We start from the raw sequence: 22,338 nt of genomic DNA on the forward strand, positions 1-22,338 counted from the left end.
CAAGGCTCAATAGAGCTCTGACTCTCAGTCAGCCTGGCTACAGTGCTGAAAAGAAACCTGGGGTTGTTCTTATTGTCTTCTATTAATGCTGAGTAATAGTTTGCTCTGGCATTGCGGAGGAGCCTCCTATACGTTTTAAGACTAGTTGAAGCTCTGAATCCACAGCATCAGATGACGATGATGTTCCCTGTGGATCGTAGAGATGCTGCTGAAGTCATTACTCCCTATGTAACCTTAATAATAAACTAGTTCCCTGAACACAAATTCAAATTAAAGAGCAAAGCTCAGTCTGTCTTCAGATACCTGTTTGCTCCACCTGACGCAGTGTATCAGGAAGGAAGTTTTGCTTCCTGGTGATGTTCATCTAAATGTTCCACAAAGTAAATTCTCTGATAAGGCTAGGACATCTGTACGGATAGACAGAGATGAAATGAATGATGCAAATGGAACAATGTTCTTTTCACCACCACCACGAACAGGTGGGGTCCCACAGGGAAGTGTTTTAGGTCCACTTTTCTTTTGTTATATATTAACATCATGAGGTCATCCTGTTTCTTTACACAGATAATTCAGCTCTCCTACTTTCACATCATGACAACCTACAGGTAGAAAAATGACTCCCTTCAGAGCACTAAGTTGTCTTCTCATCTTGGTAAAACAGAGTCGATACTCTTCAGGTCAAAGACAAAACTAACAGCGCCTCCTGAGTTCAGAGTTACAGCAGGGGACCATAACGTTACAGCTTACTAAGAGGAAATAAGTCTCCACAGCAGCAGACGGCGGTCGTCTGTATCGATCATTGGAAAAAGGGAAACAGGGAGAGCGTCTTGATGCTAGTTAGCCAGTTAGCACATGAACAACACAATCAGAGCATATTTACCGTGTGCCAGTGAACAATAACACAAACCATCAGGAAACGTTTCTGCTGAAGAGAAAAATAATCATGGAACAAGTTGGTTTTGGTCTCACTCCCTCTGGACTGTAGCTCCTCCTTTACCCACTGACGCTCCTCTGCTCCTCACCTGAGCTCAGCTCACAGTCAGAGGGAGGTCATTCACCGACTGGCTCCTCCATTGCTGTCACTGATTCAACATGCTGATTTAGCTGAGAAAATGCAAACAAGAGCCAGTGAGGGCAAACAGTGTGGGATACACTGCAAAGACGAAGGCGACCGATGCTCACTGCCATCAGCCGTCAACCGTCAGCTCGGTGTGTTCGATTCTTGAAAGAGAAGCTACAGAGGAGAGCGGGGAGACAGAGCTCATCGCAGTGGCGGTTGCACCTCAAATTTAGCCAGTGCAAAGCCCAGCATTACAGCGGACGGGGTCTACCCTGTGTGATAGCAGAGTTTTCAGATCAGGCAGGAAGTTTGAATTCAGATTGTTAGTGGAGTAGCTGAAGGGCCGTGTTCTCAGAACACCCACCGTCATCTGCTTTCTCTTTAACTTTGTTTTTCTTGAAACAGATACGACCTCACGTTACTTGACTACCACAACAAAGGCAGCAACTTCCTCCCAACACCACATTTGAGTTTTATCGAGACAGGCATTAAAAATCCTGAATCAGTGTTTTCTGCCCCTGGCCGTGACGCTGTCTCGTCTGAATGTGTCCTGCCCCCCTTTGCAGGGAACCCCAAAGTCTCTCCAATCCATCCCTGTGCAACCCCATAATCCCTAATCCTGCCTCCTCACCATTCAACTACATTAGTGTATTATTCCTTTAATCCAAAGACGGAGCGACCGTAAAGCTGCTTTCTGCTCGAGTCAACTGACAAATCATTGACCGAAGGAAAAGTGTACAGCCAACCCCCCCATCCAAAACATAATCAGAGAGATTACGTTTTTTTATTATACTAAAGCTTAAACTCCACTTGTTTACACATAAATAATAATAAATTTTGTTTATATAAATGTGTTTGCAAATACATATAAATATTGTTTATAAATAAATATAAACATTGTTTGTATATAAATGTGTTTATATACAGTACAGGCCAAAAGTTTGGACACACCTTCTCATTCAATGCGTTTTCTTTATTTTCATGACTATTTACATTGTAGATTCTCACTGAAGGCATCAAAACTATGAATGAACACATGTGGAGTTATGTACTTAACAAAAAAAGGTGAAATAACTGAAAACATGTTTTATATTCTAGTTTCTTCAAAATAGCCACCCTTTGCTCTGATTACTGCTTTGCACACTCTTGGCATTCTCTCCATGAGCTTCAAGAGGTAGTCACCTGAAATGGTTTTCCAACAGTCTTGAAGGAGTTCCCAGAGGTGTTTAGCACTTGTTGGCCCCTTTGCCTTCACTCTGCGGTCCAGCTCACCCCAAACCATCTCCATTGGGTTCAGGTCCGGTGACTGTGGAGGCCAGGTCATCTGCCGCAGCACTCCATCACTCTCCTTCTTGGTCAAATAGCCCTTACACAGCCTGGAGGTGTGTTTGGGGTCATTGTCCTGTTGAAAAATAAATGATCGTCCAGCTAAACGCAAACCGGATGGGATGGCATGTCGCTGCAGGATGCTGTGGTAGCCATGCTGGTTCAGTGTGCCTTCAATTTTGAATAAATCCCCAACAGTGTCACCAGCAAAACACCCCCACACCATCACACCTCCTCCTCCATGCTTCACAGTGGGAACCAGGCATGTGGAATCCATCCGTTCACCTTTTCTGCGTCTCACAAAGACACGGCGGTTGGAACCAAAGATCTCAAATTTGGACTCATCAGACCAAAGCACAGATTTCCACTGGTCTAATGTCCATTCCTTGTGTTTCTTGGCCCAAACAAATCTCTTCTGCTTGTTGCCTCTCCTTAGCAGTGGTTTCCTAGCAGCTATTTGACCATGAAGGCCTGATTCGCAGTCTCCTCTTAACAGTTGTTCTAGAGATGGGTCTGCTGCTAGAACTCTGTGTGGCATTCATCTGGTCTCTGATCTGAGCTGCTGTTAACTTGCGATTTCTGAGGCTGGTGACTCGGATGAACTTATCCTCAGAAGCAGAGGTGACTCTTGGTCTTCCTTTCCTGGGTCGGTCCTCATGTGTGCCAGTTTCGTTGTAGCGCTTGATGGTTTTGCGACTCCACTTGGGGACACATTTAAAGTTTTTGCAATTTTCCGGACTGACTGACCTTCATTTCTTAAAGTAATGATGGCCACTGGTTTTTCTTTAGTTAGCTGATTAGTTCTTGCCATAATATGAATTTTAACAGTTGTCCAATAGGCTGTCGGCTGTGTATTAACCTGACTTCTGCACAACACAACTGATGGTCCCAACCCCATTGATAAAGCAAGAAATTCCACTAATTAACCCTGATAAGGCACACCTGTGAAGTGGAAACCATTTCAGGTGACTACCTCTTGAAGCTCATGGAGAGAATGCCAAGAGTGTGCAAAGCAGTAATCAGAGCAAAGGGTGGCTATTTTGAAGAAACTAGAATATAAAACATGTTTTCAGTTATTTCACCTTTTTGTTAAGTACATAACTCCACATGTGTTCATTCATAGTTTTGATGCCTTCAGTGAGAATCTACAATGTAAATAGTCATGAAAATAAAGAAAACGCATTGAATGAGAAGGTGTGTCCAAACTTTTGGCCTGTACTGTATATATATATATATATATATATATATATATAAATATTGTATGTATAAAATTTATTTAAAAATGTATAAATATTGTTTATATTTGCACTGATGAAGTTTTTTGTGTGTTTGCAGGAAACATCGTTGGGACCAATGCCACCGAGTTGGACAACACAACCAATGTTACCTCCCTAATTAGCAGGGAGGATGGGCCCGTCAAGGTCAGTGGGGTTGTCATCAAGTTTACTGGGACGAGCAGCTCGGCCAGTCCAGACACTGTGACCCCGAGGGCGGGCCGGATCCCCCGCGCCGGCGAGGAGGACGAGCAGAGCAGCGGCATGTTCGAGGAAACGATGATCCCAGCATTGGAAGAAGTAGGCGCGGCGGCCCCGCCCCAGCTCAGCCCTGATTCGGCTGAGACGGAGCACTTGCTGCCTAGCAACCCACGTGGACCGGACGTCATGGAGAGCAAGGAAGAGGAGGATGAGGAGCATGTGTCACACACCGACCCGCCTTGGATTCATGCCAAGGACACAGCCGTGTTTGACCTGGATCACCTCTTCACCACCACCACCTCCCAGCCCTCAACCCACACCAACCCCTCTAACCCTGACGTCCTCCATGTGGACTTCTATGACCCTTCCTCTCGTAGGCGTGGTCTCGACTTGGCCCCGCCATCTCCTTCATCACTGGCCCATGAGCTGCAGGGCGGTGACTCGACCTCCTGGGCGATGCCAGATAACTACGACTACCTCACACCCTACGAGGATGGCGTGTCCCCAACTGCTGATGAGTACACCTACAGCACCACGACCGACGCCTACGAGAGCGATGAAGACCTCCGGCTGTCCGCTGGGTCTCCAGCTCGCTCCAGGCCGCGGGTCCCAGGGTCCAGCTCCTTCATCCCTGGTGCAGGAGCCCCAGTACCAGATGTCCCCGTGGCAGCTCCTCCGGCAGCCTCTCCGGTAGACGGCTCGGATGGTATGGGTGGATGCCGTGTTGGCTACCAGATGGTGAATGGAAGCTGTCGCTCGCCCTGCGAGATGCTGCCCAACTACTGCTTCAACGGGGGACAGTGTTATCTGCTGGAGGGGACGGGCGTCCTCTGCAGGTATAACATCACCTGAACACAAACACAAAGCCAACACCACACAGTGCGTTCATAAAACTCACCACCACTGCTGAACAACATACAGACCGTAACGTCACAGCTCCTCTATCCTAACCCTACCTGAATCAAACGACTGACAAAATGTGGGCGGGGTTGTCTGACAGGAAGGCAAAGAGTTAAAAAATACTCTCACTCAGACTGATAGTGTTTTTGTTTTATTTTGCCCTTAATCCACAGCAGAACATAGCCAAGCTTCTTGGGTGATCCCCCTGTCTATTCCTTTAAACAGGAAGTTAGCTCACCGCCATCTATGTCCTACACTGACTGTAGCGAAGAACGTCACACAGCCCCACCCCTAAAATCCAGAATTCTCCCAATATCAGCATCGCAGCTGCGTTCAGCTTCATCAGGCTGCTTCCTGTCTAATCAGTCATAAATACACTGACATGAACACAGTCAGACAACAGGAAGTGACATAATGAGTCTCCTCCCCCATCAGACGTCTGCTGTGTTCTGCTCAGGAACATGTGGAACACCTTAAAGTATCACTGGACAAACGCACAGACACACAGACACACAGAAGCACACACATTTGAATTCTTTATTTGATTCCACCAATTACATTAAATATGGCAGGGAATCAAATACAAAAAGGGGTCAAGAAGACAGTACTGGTCACTCATGGAAATACATAGCATCTTCTCCTCCATACAGCCAAGCTGCCTATAACAGCAGAAACAGAGCAAAATTTAGCAAGCTTTTTTGCTATGCACTTAGATATGCCAGCAATGTTCAGGCCACTAGTGGTATAAATATGCACTATTGAATTTACATTAAAATAAGAATCTACATTGCATTAAACATGTGCTAGGATAGGTTTAACATCACAACCATGATGTTCAAATGTCAGCTGTTTATCACCAGTTTTCAAACGCGACCTCCCTGTCATACATTCTCGTGTCAGCGCGGTGGACGCGGAGCCTCCAAGCATTCCTATGAGACATCGCTGAGCAGGTTTTTTTCATGCAGCAAAGCGAGATGGTCATTGGACAAATGCGACAAAATCGTCACTTCCAGGGAGGCTCAGCTTACCTGGGACCTAATGGAGCAGTAGGCGGGAGAGGACGCTCGGTGTCTGCATGATGATTGGAGGAATTGTCTAAGAGGCTGAACCCCTTTGTGAGTGACAGCACTTCGCATTTCGAGCTCAGTTCTATGTGAATATTTGCGAGTGGAGTCTTCTGACAGAGTGCTGTCCGGAGTTCCTTATTTCCGTAAGCCGTAAAGCTAATTTGCACCGTTTGTACAGTTCAGGTGTTTAAACCCATCTGAAAATCTTTGAGGTGTGTGTTTCTGTGGTTCTATGGCATGAGTGTGATTGAAAAACGGCTTCAATTACAGTTTTTTTCAGTCGCTAACAAGCGTTTGTCCAACCAGTTGTCACATTTTCAAAACTTTAAACACAATTAGCACAGCATCGGTCTTTTGTGGCCATACCATTCACACATTTCATGTCGTTTTCACACAATATGCAGTCAGTCAACACATTTCCACAATGCTTACATTTTCTTAACAGACAAGCTATACCTCCCAACAAAATTATGTATTGTTTTTGTATTATTTACGAATGTTAACACACAACATCCCACAATAGCAAAAACAATATTCCAAACCTTAGATACAGTATGAAAACCTCTGCTTCTGCAATGATATCGGTTCAAAAACAATATATCTCAGCTGATAATAAACAAACAATTGAATAATTGACACACTGATTCCAGTCTGGCTTAGACTCAGTGGCAGGGGTTAAAAGGAGGACTTTGAGGAGTGATGTTTTTGGAAACAGAAACACAAAAAAAAGAAACACTGTCTGGACGAGGAAGAGTAAGAGCAAGGGGCCCAGGGAGAGGAGCAGGCCCAGTGAGAGATGCAGTGAGAGGTGCAGGAGCAGTGAGAGGAGCAGGTGCAGTGAGAGGTGCAGTGAGAGGTGCAGGTGCAGTGAGAGGTGCAGTGAGAGGAGCAGGGCCAGGGAGAGATGCAGTGAGAGGTGCAGTGAGAGGTGCAGGTGCAGTGAGAGGTGCAGTGAGAGGTGCATGAGCAATGAGAGGTGCAGTGAGAAGAGCAGGGCCAGGGAGAGGGCAAGGTAGAGGTGTAAGAATGCGTGGTGGTGGCATTCCAAGGGCTGCAAGAACAGTAGTCAGTGATGAAATTCGTGCCACTATTATTGACCATGTAATCAACCACGGTCTTTCACTAAGAGAGGCTGGTGAAAGAGTGCAGCCCAATTTGAGGCGGTCAACGGTTGCCTCCATTATACGCATCTTTCAACAAACCATCAGGTAAGTATTGCATTTTACAAGGATTGTTTCTATTCTCACTTGACATGTCAATAAGGCCATACAGTAATGCATATGTTGATTTTTTTGTCCCTCTAAAGAATGCAATGTCTTTCTCCCTCTGGGGGAAGAGGAAAGCTCCTCAATAATGATCAAGAGCTTGCCATTGTAGAAATGGTTGTTGCAAATAATGCAATAAAACTGCATGAAATTCAAACTAGAATTGTGGAGGACCATGAGATATTTGACAATATTGATAGCATCAGCCTCACAACCATTACGCGGACATTGTCCAAACACAGAGTGCGGATGAAGCAGCTCTACACTGTTCCCTTTGAGAGAAACAGTGAGAGAGTCAAGGAACTACGACGACAATATATCGAGGTATAGTACTGTATATTCAATTCAATGTCCAGTTCTATAAGCTTTGCACTTTGCAAGTAGGTAACCTACACAGTAATAGGTTACAATACAGTATGGTATACAGTAATGAGATTTACATGAACTTTGTTTCAGAGAGTTATGGAATTGGAGGCCAACCAGGCCCCGCATGAATTCATATACATAGATGAGGCAGGATTCAGTCTGGCCAAAAGGCGTCGACGTGGACGAAATGTAATTGGAAAAAGGGCAACAATTGATGTGCCAGGACAGAGAGGGGCAAACATTACCATGTGTGCAGCCATTGCAAATGCAGGATTACTCCTTCACAGATGTCAGGTTGGACCCTACAATACCGAGCGCCTCCTTGCCTTTCTCAATGATCTCCACCAGCACCTGGTTCCAGAGCAGGATCAGGAGGGTGAAAACATGAGGACCTTTGTAATCACCTGGGACAGTGTGGCTTTCCATCATTCGCAAGCAGTAACAACATGGTTTGAAGTCCACCCAAGACTGGTACGTCTCTTCCTTCCACCCTATTCACCTTTCCTCAACCCCATAGAGGAGTTCTTTTCTGCATGGAGGTGGAAGGTTTATGACCATCAGCCACATGATGCCACACCAGATGTCCCTCCTGGAAGCCATGGATGCTGGCTGCAGGGACATCACAGTTGATGATTGCCAAGGGTGGATCCAACATACCAAGCGGTTTTATCCCAGGTGCATCGCCTTGGATAATATCCGATGAGATGTTGATGAAAACATGTGGCCTAACCCTGAAGATCGCAGAGATTAGATACAGTAATTTTGTGCTTTTTTTAGTCCCCCCCCCCTTTTTATCTGGGTTTTTTGCTGTTGTTTTTTTGTTCAGAATGCTCTTGTGTGTTTCATGGATATTTTGTTCACTGTAAGCAATACTGTAAAACTTTTTCTGTTCTATCATATTGTAAACAGTATTTCTACTGTTCCTCCTGTAGTAAACAGTAAAGGAAAAAAAACTGATTTGCTATTTCTGGAATGCTTTTGAATGTGAACATTACATGTGGACATACAGTTCCCAACCAAGAAATTTAGTGTAAAAACGGTGGATTGCATGTTTTGCATGCAAATACCTGTAAAACTGAAACATGAAAGTCTACGCAGTTTTTGTAATGTCAACAATAGCCAGTATTTTGAAACCTGGTGTACTTTGATTGACTGTATGTACCTTGTGAAGTGAAAACAAGTGTTATTCTTTGACAGAATAATTTCATTTTGAGTCAGATTTCCAGTGTTTTGGTAAAGTTAGTGTGTGCAGAGAAAGATGTGTTCTATTTTGAAATGAAGAGTTAGTATATATTTAACAAAATGTGTTTTTGAGAAGAAAATTATCCATTTGGCCAATTGTGTTTTGTAGGTGTGACTCTATGTTAAGAGTTTAGAAAAAGTATCTGAAGTATGGGTAAGCGCTTGTTAGCGATTGAAATCCTTTTATAAGTTACTGCCTCACTACAACATGACAAATTTTATGATATAAACTTAAAGTGAGCTTCCCCTGTTTGAAAGACCAGCAGCCGCCACTGATGTTGATATTATTGTGACGTTGTTTCCCATCTGTCGGCTGATGAACACTCGGACTCATTACCTCAGCTGTGAGCTGGAGTCAGGACTCTGCAGCAGGTCCCTGTGGAGCTAAATGTAGGTGGAGGTCAGGAGTCAAATGGATTAAGAGAATCATTTATGAAAATATGGTGTTATCCACAGAGTGGTTTCAGCGCAGTCCTCTGGCAGCACATCTGAAAGTCAGCGATCTGCGGATCAAAACATCCTGATGAGACTTTAGAAACAGCCGCTGAGGGATTAACCCTGCTGCAGACAGATGAGCACGCTGATAGAGTCTCTGTATGACTGAAGGGATCAATACCAAACCTACAGGAACCATCACTTCCTGTCTGCCGTCAAATGAGAACTGATCAGTTGACCTCAAAACATTTTCACCAGTTCACTCTGATATTCTCTGAAAATGTATAAACACACAGTAACATGATCAAACAGAATAACATGATCAAACACACAGTAACATGATCAGACACACGGTAACATGATCAAACACACAGTAACATGATCAAACACATGGTAACGTGATCAAACACACAATAACATGATCAATCAGTTTTTTAATTTCAATCAATTTTATTTATAAAGCCCAATATCACAAATCACAGTTTGCCTCACAGGGCTTTACAGCATACGACATTCCTCTGTCCTTATGACCCTCACAGCTGATCAGGAAAAACTCCCCAAAAAACCCTTTAACGGGGAAAAAAAACGGTAGAAACCTCAGGAAGAGCAATTGAGGAGGGATCCCTCTTCCAGGACGGACAGACGTGCAATAGATGTCGTACAGAACAGATCAGCATGATAAATTAACAGTAATCCACATGACACAATGAGACAGAGAGAGAGAGAGAGAGAGAGAGAGAGAGAGAGAGAGAGAGAGAGAGAGATGCAGGTAATGACAGTAGCTTACAACAACATTATTGAAAGTAATAATATTATAGTTATAGTTCTGGTTACTGTGGTACAATATGTTGAAAGTATGTATTAATACCTGGCAGTATACATGTGTGACAATAGTCATATGTGTATAATAACAGTAGAAGTATGACTAATGACTAATGATGGCAGCAGCAGCAGGAGGCATCTGGCAGGACCACGGCAGCAGCACAACCACACACGTCACGCTGTCCAGGCACCGCTGTGATATGAGTTAATCTGAGAGACAGTGGAGCACAAAGGCTCCGGAGAAGAAGCCGAGTTAGTGACATCCAGAATGGCCGAGTTAGCAAGATGCAGTAATAGGATACGAGAGAGAGAGAGAGAGAGAGAGAGAGAGAGAGAGAAGAAGAAGGAGAGAAGGTGCCCGGTGTATTATAGGGGGGTCCTCCGGCAGACTAGGCCTAAGTCAGCCTAACTAGGGGCTGGTACGGGGCAAGCCTGAGCCAGCCCTAACTATAAGCTTTATCAAAGAGGAAAGTCTTAAGTCTAGTCTTAAATGTGGAGACGGTGTCTGCCTCCCGGACCGTAACAGGAAGATGATTCCACAGGAGAGGAGCCTGATAGCTGAAGGCTCTGGCTCCTGATCTACTTTTGGAGACTTTAGGGACCACGAGTAACCCTGCGTTCTCAGAGCGCAGTGTTCTGGTGGGATAATATGGCACTATGAGCTCTCTAAGATATGACGGAGCTTGACCATTTAGAGCTTTATAAGTTAACAGTAGAATTTTAAATTCAATTCTGGATTTTACAGGGAGCCAGTGCAGAGAAGCTAAAACAGGAGAAATATGATCTCGTTTCTTAGTTCCTGTTAGCACACGTGCTGCTGCATTCTGAATTAGCTGGAGAGTTTTTAAGGACTTACTAGAGCTACCTGATAATAGAGTTACAGTAATCCAGCCTTGAGGTAACAAAAGCGTGGACCAATTTTTCTGCATCTTTTCGGGTCAGGATAGGCCTAATTTTCACAATATTACGCAGATGAAAAAATGCAGTCCGTGAGGTTTGTTTTAAATGAGAATTAAAAGACAAATCTTGATCAAATATTACTCCGAGGTTTCTTACGGTAGTGCTAGAAGCCAGAGCAATGCCATCTAGAGAAACTATGTCATCAGTCTCTGAGTTGTTTGGGGCCAAGAACAATAACTTCAGTTTTGTCTGAATTTAACATCAGGAAATTGGTGCTCATCCAGGTTTTTATGTCTTTAAGGCAGTTATGGAGTTTAGTTAATTGATTACTTTCTTCTGGCTTCATCGATAAATACAACTGAGTATCATCCGCATAACAATGGAAATTTATAGAGTGATTTCTAATGATGTTACCTAACGGAAGCATATATAGAGTAAATAGGATTGGTCTGAGCACAGAACCTTGCGGAACTCCAAAACAAACTTTAGTACGTAAGGATGATTCATTATGAACGTGAACAAACTGAAAACGATCAGATAAATAAGATTTAAACCAGCTTAGTGCAGAACCTTTTAGGCCAATTAAGTGATCCAGTCTCTGCAGTAGAATTTGATGGTCAATTGTGTCAAACGCCGCACTAAGATCTAATAAAACAAGTACAGAGACGAGTCCTTTGTCTGAAGCAATCAGAAGGTCATTTGTAATTTTAACTAGTGCTGTCTCAGTGCTATGATGCACTCTAAATCCTGACTGAAATTCCTCAAATAAATTATTATCCTGGAGAAAATCACACAGCTGGTCTGCGACTACTTTCTCAAGGATCTTTGACATAAAGGGAAGATTAGATATTGGTCTATAGTTGGCTAACACCTCTGGATCCAGGGTGGGCTTTTTTAGTAGAGGTTTAATTACAGCTACCTTAAAAGACTGTGGTACATAGCCTGTTAATAAGGATATATTGATCATATCTAATATATGAGTGTTGACTAAAGGTAAGACCTCCTTAAGTAGCCTAGTTGGGATGGGGTCTAAGAGACACGTTGATGATTTGGATGAAGAAATCACTGCGGTCAATTCTTGAAGAGAAATTGGGGAGAAGCAATCTAAATATATATTAGGTTTTACAGCTGTGTTTGAGGTTAGATAGGTACTATCTGAGGACAGGAGGTCATGAATTTTGCCTCTAAGTAACAGTAACATGATCAAACACACAGTAACATGATCAAACACACAATAACATGATCAAACACACAGTAACATGATCAAACACACAATAACATGATCAAACACACAATAACATGATCAAACACGTAGTAACATGATCAAACACACAATAACATGATCAAACACACAGTAACATGATCAAACACACAATAACATGATCAAACACATAGTGACATGATCAAACACACAGTAACATGATCAAACACACAATAACATGATCAAACACGTAGTAACATGATCAAACACACAATAACATGATCAAACACACAGTAACATGATCAAACACACAATAACATGATCAAACACATAGTGACATGATCAAACACACAGTAACATGATCAAACACGTAGTAACATGATCAAACACACAATAACATGATCAAACACACAGTAACATGATCAAACACACAATAACATGATCAGACACATAGTAACATGATCAAACACGTAGTAACATGATCAAACACACAGTAACATGATCAGACACACAATAACATGATCAAACACACAATAACATGATCAAACACGTAGTAACATGATCAAACACACAATAACATGATCAAACACATGGTATCATGATCAAACACACAATAACATGATCAGACACGTAGTAACATGATCAAACACACAGTAACATGATCAAACACACAATAACATGATCAAACACATGGTAACATGATCAAACACACAATAACATGATCAAACACATGGTATCATGATCAAACACACAATAACATGATCAGACACGTAGTAACATGATCAAACACACAGTAACATGATCAAACACACAATAACATGATCAAACACATGGTAACATGATCAAACACACAGTAACATGATCAAACACACAATAACATGATCAAACACATGGTAACATGATCAAACACATGGTATCATGATCAAACACACAATAACATGATCAGACACGTAGTAACATGATCAAACACACAGTAACATGATCAGACACACAATAACGATCAAACACACAGTAACATGATCAAACACACAATAACATGATCAGACACGTGGTAACATGATCAAACACACAGTAACATGATCAGACACACAATAACATGATCAAACACACAATAACATGATCAGACACACAATAACATGATCAAACACACAGTAACATGATCAAACACACAATAACATGATCAAACACATAGTAACATGATCAAACACATAGTGACATGATCAAACACACAGTAACATGATCAGACACACAATAACATGATCAAACACACAGTAACATGATCAAACACACAATAACATGATCAAACACATAGTAACATGATCAAACACATGGTAACATGATCAAACACACAATAACATGATCAAACACATGGTATCATGATCAAACACACAATAACATGATCAGACACGTAGTAACATGATCAAACACACAATAACATGATCAAACACACAGTAACATGATCAGACACATAGTAACATGATCAAACACACAATAACATGATCAAAGACAGTAACATGATCAAACACACAGTAACATGATCAGACACATAGTAACATGATCAAACACACAATAACATGATCAAAGACAGTAACATGATCAAACACACAGTAACATGATCAAACACATAGTAACATGATCAAACACATGATAACATGATCAAACACACAGTAACATGATCAAACACATGATAACATGATCAAAGACAGTAACATGATCAAACACACAGTAACATGATCAGACACATAGTAACATGATCAAACACACAATAACATGATCAAAGATAGTAACATGATCAGACACACAGTAACATGATCAGACACATAGTAACATGATCAAACACACAGTAACATGATCAAACACATGATAACATGATCAAACACACAGTAACATGATCAAACACATGGTAACATGATCAAACACATGGTAACATGATCAAACACATGATAACATGATCAAACACATGATAACATGATCAAACACACAGTAACATGATCAAACACATGGTAACATGATCAAACACACAGTAACATGATCAAACACATGGTAACATGATCAAACACATGATAACATGATCAAACACATGGTAACATGATCAAACACATGATAACATGATCAAACACACAATAACATGATCAAACACATGATAACATGATCAAACACATGATAACATGATCAAACACATAGTAACATGATCAAACACATGGTAACATGATCAAACACATGATAACATGATCAAACACACAGTAACATGATCAAACACATGATAACATCATCAAACACATAGTAACATGATCAAACACATGGTAACATGATCAAACACATGATAACATCATCAAACACATGATAACATGATCAAACACATGGTAACATGATCAAACACATGATAACATGATCAAACACACAATAACATGATCAAACACATGATAACATGATCAAACACACAGTAACATGATCAAACACATGATAACATGATCAAACACATGGTAACATGATCAAACACATGGTAACATGATCAAACACATGATAACATGATCAAACACATGATAACATGATCAAACACATGGTAACATGATCAAACACATGATAACATGATCAAACACATAGTAACATGATCAAACACATGGTAACATGATCAAACACATGATAACATGATCAAACACATAGTAACATGATCAAACACATGATAACATGATCAAACACATGATAACATGATCAAACACATGGTAACATGATCAAACACATGGTAACATGATCAAACACATGATAACATGATCAAACACATGGTAACATGATCAAACACATGATAACATGATCAAACACATAGTAACATGATCAAACACATGGTAACATGATCAAACACACAGTAACATGATCAAACACACAATAACATGATCAAACACGTTAACCTTCGTTCTCCTGCAGGATGTAGGTGGCGGTGTGAGCGGATCGTCATGTTACGTAAAGATGGCATGAATGTTGGCAGCAGAGGAACAAAATAAAACTGTGAGACAGAGAGGACAGAGACAGGAGGACACAGGGTGGAGAAACTGAATGAGTCAGAACATTAAAACGTCAGAATGGAAACAACTTGAACAGCCAAGTGTGTGTGTGTGTGTGTGTGTGTGTGTGTGTGTGCATGTGTGTGCTTTCTGCAGCTTGATGTAATTAAGTGAAACTTTGAGCTGCAGTTTGTTTTTATTTTGGACCTGATGACCGCATTGTGGAAACACACACAGACACACACACACACACGAACACACACACACACACACACACGATGGTCAGGTGTGTATTGGGTTATTATCGCTCCAGTGTGTGATGTCACACAGCATGATGAAATCAGAGAATCAAAAGAGGCGTGACATGTAACACAACAGCGTCAGCCTCTAGTGTGACATATAACATACGTGTCAGCAGCTCTTTATAAACAATAACAACAACGACATCACATGTCAATAACAATCATTTAGCGTCCCTGTTATATGGCGGCTGATCTCGTCCTCTGCTCAGAGGGTAAGGAGCTCTTGGACCTCAGTGTTTGAGTTAGCTGCTAACTGCTAACAGCTGGTGTTCTTCTTCTTTGAGTTAGCTGCTAACTGCAACAGCTGCTGTTGTTCTTCTTTGGTTAGCTGCTAACTTACTAACTGCAACAGCTCCTCTTCTTCTCCTTTGGGTTAGCTGCTAACTGCTAACAGCTGCTGTTCCTCTTCTTTGAGTTAGCTGCTAACAGCTGCTGTTCTTCTTTGGGTTAGCTGCTAACTGCTAACAGCTGCTGTTCCTCTTCTTTGAGTTAACTGCTAACAGCTGCTGTCCTTCTTTGAGTTAGCTGCTGACTGCTAACAGCTGCTGTTCTTTGAGTGAGGTGCTCACTGCTAACAGCTGCTGTTCTTCTTCTTTGAGTTAGCTGCTAACTGCTAACAGCTGCTGTTCTTCTTCTTTGAGTTAGCTGGTAACTGCTAACAGCTACTGTTCTTTCTCCATGAGTTAGCTGCTCACTGCTAACAGCTGCTGTTCTTTGAGTTAGCTGCTAACAGGAGTCCATACTGTATGAGCACATGTAGGACTGTATGATCAAGGTCTGTTGGTGGTTGTGGTTGTTTTACTGTTTTACTCTGTCACTGGCAGCTGACTGGTGGAGGTCTGCTCTTGTTGTTGTGTCGGAGCGTCCGCCTGGTGGAGGTCTGCTGTTCTAGCTGTGTTGGAACGTCCACCCGGTGGTCTGCCCTCCTTGTTGTGTCGGAGCAGCCGTCTGGTAGAGGTCTGCCCTCACTGTCGTGTCGGAGCATCTGCCTGGTGGAGATCTGCTCTTCTCTGGTTTGGTTTTGGTCTCAACCCTCCTCTCTCTGTTGTCTTCAGCTGATGGTGCGGGAGTTCAGTGACATTAATAAAGTAACTAAGGCTGTGAATCAGACTGAGGGACGTTTTCAGGCAGCAGTTCTGACTCCTCCAGTATTTCTTGCTACTGACATTCCACCTGTTCTCTGCTGAGGGAGCTCTCTGATGGACACATGGCAACTCTCTGATGGACACATGCCAGCTCTCTGATGGACACATGGCAGCTCTCTGATGGACACATGGCAGGTCTCTGATGGACACATGGCAGGTCTCTGATGGACACATGGCAGCTCTCTGATGGACACATGGCGGCTCTCTGATGGACACATGGCAACTCTCTGATGGACACATGCCAGCTCTCTGATGAACACATGGCAGGTCTCTGATGGACACATGGCAACTCTCTGATGGACACATGGCGGCTCTCTGATGAACACATGGCAGGTCTCTGATGGACACATGGCGGCTCTCTGATGGACACATGGCAACTCTCTGATGGACACATGCCAGCTCTCTGATGAACACATGGCAGGTCTCTGATGGACACATGGCAGCTCTCTGATGGACACATGGCAGCTCTCTGATGAACACATGGCAGCTCTCTGATGAACACATGGCAGGTCTCTGATGGACACATGGCAGCTCTCTGATGGACACATGCCAGCTCTCTGATGGACACATGGCAGCTCTCTGATGGACACATGCCAGCTCTCTGATGGACACATGGCGGCTCTATGATGGACACATGGCAGCTCTCTGATGGACACATGCCAGCTCTCTGATGGACACATGGCAGCTCTCTGATGAACACATGGCAGCTCTCTGATGGACACATGGCAGCTCTCTGATGGACACATGGCAACTCTCTGATGGACACATGCCAGCTCTCTGATGGACACATGGCAGCTCTCTGATGGACACATGCCAGCTCTCTGATGGACACATGGCAGCTCTCTGATGGACACATGGCAGGTCTCTGATGGACACATGGCAGCTCTCTGATGAACACATGGCAGGTCTCTGATGGACACATGGCAGCTCTCTGATGGACACATGGCAGCTCTCTGATGAACACATGGCAGCTCTCTGATGAACACATGGCAGGTCTCTGATGGACACATGGCAGCTCTCTGATGGACACATGGCAGCTCTCTGATGGACACATGGCAGCTCTCTGATGGACACATGGCAGCTCTCTGAAGGACACATGGCGGCTCTCTGATGGACACATGCCAGCTCTCTGATGGACACATGGCAGCTCTCTGATGGACACATGGCAGCTCTCTGATGGACACATGGCGGATCTCTGAAGGACACATGGCGGCTCTCTGATGGACACATGGCGGCTCTCTGAAGGACACATGGCGGCTCTCTGAAGGACACATGGCGGCTCTCTGATGAACACATGGCAGCTCTCTGAAGGACACATGGCGGCTCTCTGATGGACACATGGCAGCTGTTGGGATGAAGATTGGTCAGACAGAAATATCTCAGTGTCTTCTGGATGGACACTGGATGAAGATGAAGACGATGGTGCTCAAAGAATGAATGTAGCGCCCCCTTCAGCTTTGACTTGAAATCGACAACATTTCCGATCAGCCTCAGTTACACTTACGCAAGGCAAGGCAAGTTTATTTGTATAGCACAATTCAACACAAGGTAATTCAAAGTGCTTTACAGAGACAGCAACAAGACACAATTTAAAACAACAAAAACAGTCGATTAAAAAGGGAATGATAGTGATATTAATAAAATACAGTAACATAAAATAAAAACAGGCTCAATACATTGAACAATCAGGATAAGAAAAGAAGTAGAATAATAAAAGGCATAAATCAGCAGTGTGTAGTTAAAAAGTACGGGCAGTAGAATACAGCAGGTAAGTATTTAATCTAAGAGTACGCTTCAGTAAACAATAGTGTTTTTAGCCCTGATTTAAAGGAGCTGACAGTTTGAGCAGACCTCAGATCTACAGGAAGTTTGTTCCACAGGTGAGGAGCATAATAACTGAATGCTGCCTCACCTTGCTTGGTTCTTGTTCTTGGAACACACAACAAACCTGTTCCAGATGACCTAAGGGGTCTGGATGCTTCGTAGGGAACCAGTAGATCAAGCATGTATTTTGGTCCGAGACCATTCAGGGCTTTGTAGACCAGCAGTAAGATTTTAAAATCTATTTTTAAATCTTTGACTCACAGGAAGTCAGTGTAGCGATTTAATGACCGGTGTAATATGGTCCAGTTTCCTGGTGTTTGTAAGGACTCTGGCGGCAGCGTTCTGAATCAGTTGCAGCTGTCTGATTGATTTTTTGTTAAGGCCTGTAAATAAGCCATTGCAATAATCCAACCTACTAAAAATGAATGCATGAATAAGTTTTTCCATGTCTTGTTTAGACAGAAACCCCTTAATTCTAGCTATGTTTTTCAGGTGGTAATAGGCAGATTTAGTAATAAACTTTAAATGGCTGTTGAAGTTCAGGTCTGAGTCAATAATAACACCAAGATTTCTGGTTTGATTTGTAGCTGACAGTGACATAAAGCCAAGGTGGGCGCTGATCTTTGCCCTTTCATTTCTAGGGCCAAAAATTAATACCTCTGTCTTTTCTGGATTTAGCTGGAGAAAATTCTGGCACATCAAGTCATTGATTTGATGAATACAGTTACTCAATGAGAGTAAGGGACTGTAGTCATGTGATGACACTGAGATATAGAGTTGTGTGTCGTCGGCATACGTATGATAGGAGATGTTGTGATGTTCCATAATCTTGGCTAGGGGTAGCATATAGATGTTGAATAGAAGTGGTCCTAGAATGGACCCTTGAGGAACCCCACATGTGATCGTAGTTCGCTCAGATTCATGGTTACCAATTGACACAAAAAAGTCCCTATCTTTCAAGTAAGATTTGAACCATTGTAGCACAGTGCCGGTGAGTCCCACCCACTTTTCCAATCTGCTCAGTAGTATATTATGATCAACTGTATCAAATGCAGCACTGAGATCTAGTAATACCAGGACAGAGGATTTGCATGCATCATTATTCTGATGAATATCATTTAAGGCGTTGATAAGTACAGTCTCAGTGCTGTGATGTGGCTGAAATCCAGTGTACTGCAGTTTTCAAGGCCTGGGGAAACTGGCCTGCTTTAAGAGAAGTATTTATTATCTGCAGTACATCTGGAGCTATGTAGTTAAAAATGGTTTTAAAAAAGTTTGAAGGCAGAATATCAAGGCAGCATGTTGTGGGCTTTAATTTTGAAACCGTTTCTGTTAGAGTTGTGTAATCTAGGAGGCTAAAATGTCCTAGATTAACTGGAGGACAGGAAGGCACAAGTGTTATCATTCCTGAGCTGGAGCTGCACACTGCCTGTATTATCTGTAATATTTTGTTTGTGAAGAAGGCTGCAAAGTCATTACATGACTTGTTAGACAGTAGTTCAGGAGGGAGTGATGCTGTGGGGTTGGTCAGTCTGTCCACTACAGAAAAAGTGTGCGGGCATTATTACTGTTTCTGTTGATAATCTCTGAAAAATATGATTGCCTTGCATTCTTCAGTTCCTGGTTATAGATGTGAAGACTTTCTTTATAAATGTCGTAATATACCTGGAGTTTTTTTTTTCGCCACCTGCGTTCAGCTTATCTACATACTCTTTTGTATTCTTTAACCAGTGTGGCGTTTCTCCAGGGTGCCTTTTTCCTGCCTGACAGAACTTTGGTCTTAATTGGGGCGATAGAATCAATAACAGTCATAACAAACTGCTTACAAGGTCATCAACTAGAGCTGAGGGCAGGGTTGGTGATGGTGTAAAACCTTGGGTGAATAATGCACAGGTGTTATCATTTATATAACGCTTTCTGATCACCTCTGCTTCACTTTTCATAGGATTAGCAAGGGTGGTCATTTTGAATGAAACACAGTAATGGTCAGATAAAGCGACATCGTTCACCACAACCTCAGAGATATTAAGACCTTTGGAAATAATTAGATCTAATATGTGTCCTCTGTTATGTGTTGGTTCTGTGACATGCTGAGAAAGCCCAAAGTTATCCAGAATATTTAACAGTTATATAACAGTTCCTTAGCACACCCATCTGAAAGATTATCAACATGAATGTTAAAATCTCCCACTAACACAACACAGTCAAATTCCATGCACACAATAGACAGCAATTTGGCAAACTCATCAAAAAACCTTGCATCATATTTGGGGGGGGCCGGAGGTGGTCACTGAAATTGCTCGACAGGGGGATTTTAACTGAGTGGCAACATACTCAAAGGAGTCAAATTGACCATAAAACATTTGCTTACACTGGAAGCTGTCCTTGAACAGAGTGGCAACTCTGCCTCCTCTCTTATGTATTCTTGCTTCACTAAAGAAACTAAAGTTTGGAGGGGCTGTCTCAATTAAAACTGCTGCACTATTTTCCTGACCTAGCTAAGTTTCAATTAAAAACATAAAATCAAGTTTGTGCTTGTTAATAAAATCATTGATTAAGAAGGATTTGCCAGCCAGAGACCTGATATTTAGAAGTGCTAGTTGTGAAACGTTATCTGGCATAAGTTTAGAGACAGACTGTGTTTGACATGAGACACATATCAGATTTAATGGGTTGACTGTCCTTGATTTTCTGCAGTTGTTTTCGCCATGCCGCCGGCTGAGTGACATTGCCGGCATAAGGGGGAAAGCGGCACGGTGACTGTTCTATCTCTTCTTTTCTTGACATTCTTGCTGGGACAGAGACAATCTCTGCAGGTTTCTTGTAATGTGGAGGACAGAGTCACAGACCGTGACGTCATCATCATGGGAGGCGGTTGTTGTTTTTGGAGCAGTAACTGTCTGTCTGTCTGCTCCCTGTGTGCTGACCTTCCTGCTTATCAGTGCGTATATGTTCTGATAAGATGACTTGATGGTGTGACGTATGTTGCAGCCAAGATATCTGCAGCCAAGGTTGTTTGGGTGAATCCTGTCTGACATGAAGCGGCTTTTTATGTTCCAAAAAATATTAAAATTGTCAATAAATCCAACCTGTTGCTCGAGGCAGGCTGATGACAGCCAGGTGCTTAAGCCAGGGAGTCTGCTGAAGGACTCACAACCTCTGCCGAGTGTTGGGATAGGTCCAGAGATGAAAGACACTCCTGAGTGAAGTTTTTTAAGTGTTTCCAATAAAAACAAAAAGTCTTTCTTTAGGGTCTCAGACCCAGATTTATTTGTGAGGATGTCAAATGAGCCAGCATGAATAACAGTCTTCTTAATATGTGGCCGTGTATACATAATGTCTGCTAGCACAGCTGCCACCTCTCTGACTGATGTGTTATTCACAGTTAGATTTTCAGTCCTGACTATTTCCACCTGCCTCGTTATAAAATCCCCAATCAGAATAGTGTCTGTCCTCTTAGCTTTGTTTTTGGCAGAATGCTCTCTGGCTCTTGGCCTGGCACTGGCTTGTGACCCGTTAACTTTGTTATTGCTCAGTTTCATAGTCTCACCTTTATGAGTTAAGCGACTCTGTTTCCTCTGTAGCCGCACTGTTTCTGTGGTGTGTGCGAGAGGGGACACAGAGCTGTCTGTGCGGGGAGGCTGCCAGCTGTTAGCTGGGAGGGGAGCTGCCGGCAGAGGATGACTCCCGGACTGGGGAGACGTGGGACGGGCTGCATCATCCTTGAGCTCATTGGAGTCCGGCGCTTCGACCCGCGATGACAGAGGCTCAAATCTGTTGGAAAGACTGAGGTGGGATGAGAGACCAACGCCGAGCGAGGTCCTTTTTTTGCTCCATAACACCACCTCCGACCATTGCGGCTTACGACGGGGCGTTGAACTGCTGGGCTGCGGAGGAGAGGAGGTAGGATCCCAGGCTACTGTGTCCTGAAGAGCAACTTTTAACGAGGCGATCTGTAGAGACTGCTTGTGAGCCACGTCCAGGGTGTTTGTCAGCAGCTCAGATTGGG

The 22,338-nt window shown here is 42.9% G+C and overlaps 1 protein-coding gene across 8 annotated transcripts in view; it reads left to right on the plus strand.

Annotated features, from left to right (window-relative positions):
• The window catches only part of cspg5a (chondroitin sulfate proteoglycan 5a), a 69,223-nt gene that overhangs the window by 16,503 nt on the left and 30,382 nt on the right, over window positions 1–22,338 (plus strand). For all 8 annotated transcript variants that reach the window (XM_049584802.1, XM_049584798.1, XM_049584796.1 and 5 more), the window contains exon 2: window positions 3,722–4,697. In XM_049584802.1, coding sequence (XP_049440759.1) covers window positions 3,722–4,697 — 976 coding nt within the window. The remainder of the gene's footprint in view (window positions 1–3,721; window positions 4,698–22,338) is intronic.

This window comes from Epinephelus fuscoguttatus, linkage group LG8, assembly GCF_011397635.1.
Source record: "Epinephelus fuscoguttatus linkage group LG8, E.fuscoguttatus.final_Chr_v1".
NCBI classification, from domain to species: Eukaryota; Metazoa; Chordata; class Actinopteri; order Perciformes; family Serranidae; genus Epinephelus; species Epinephelus fuscoguttatus.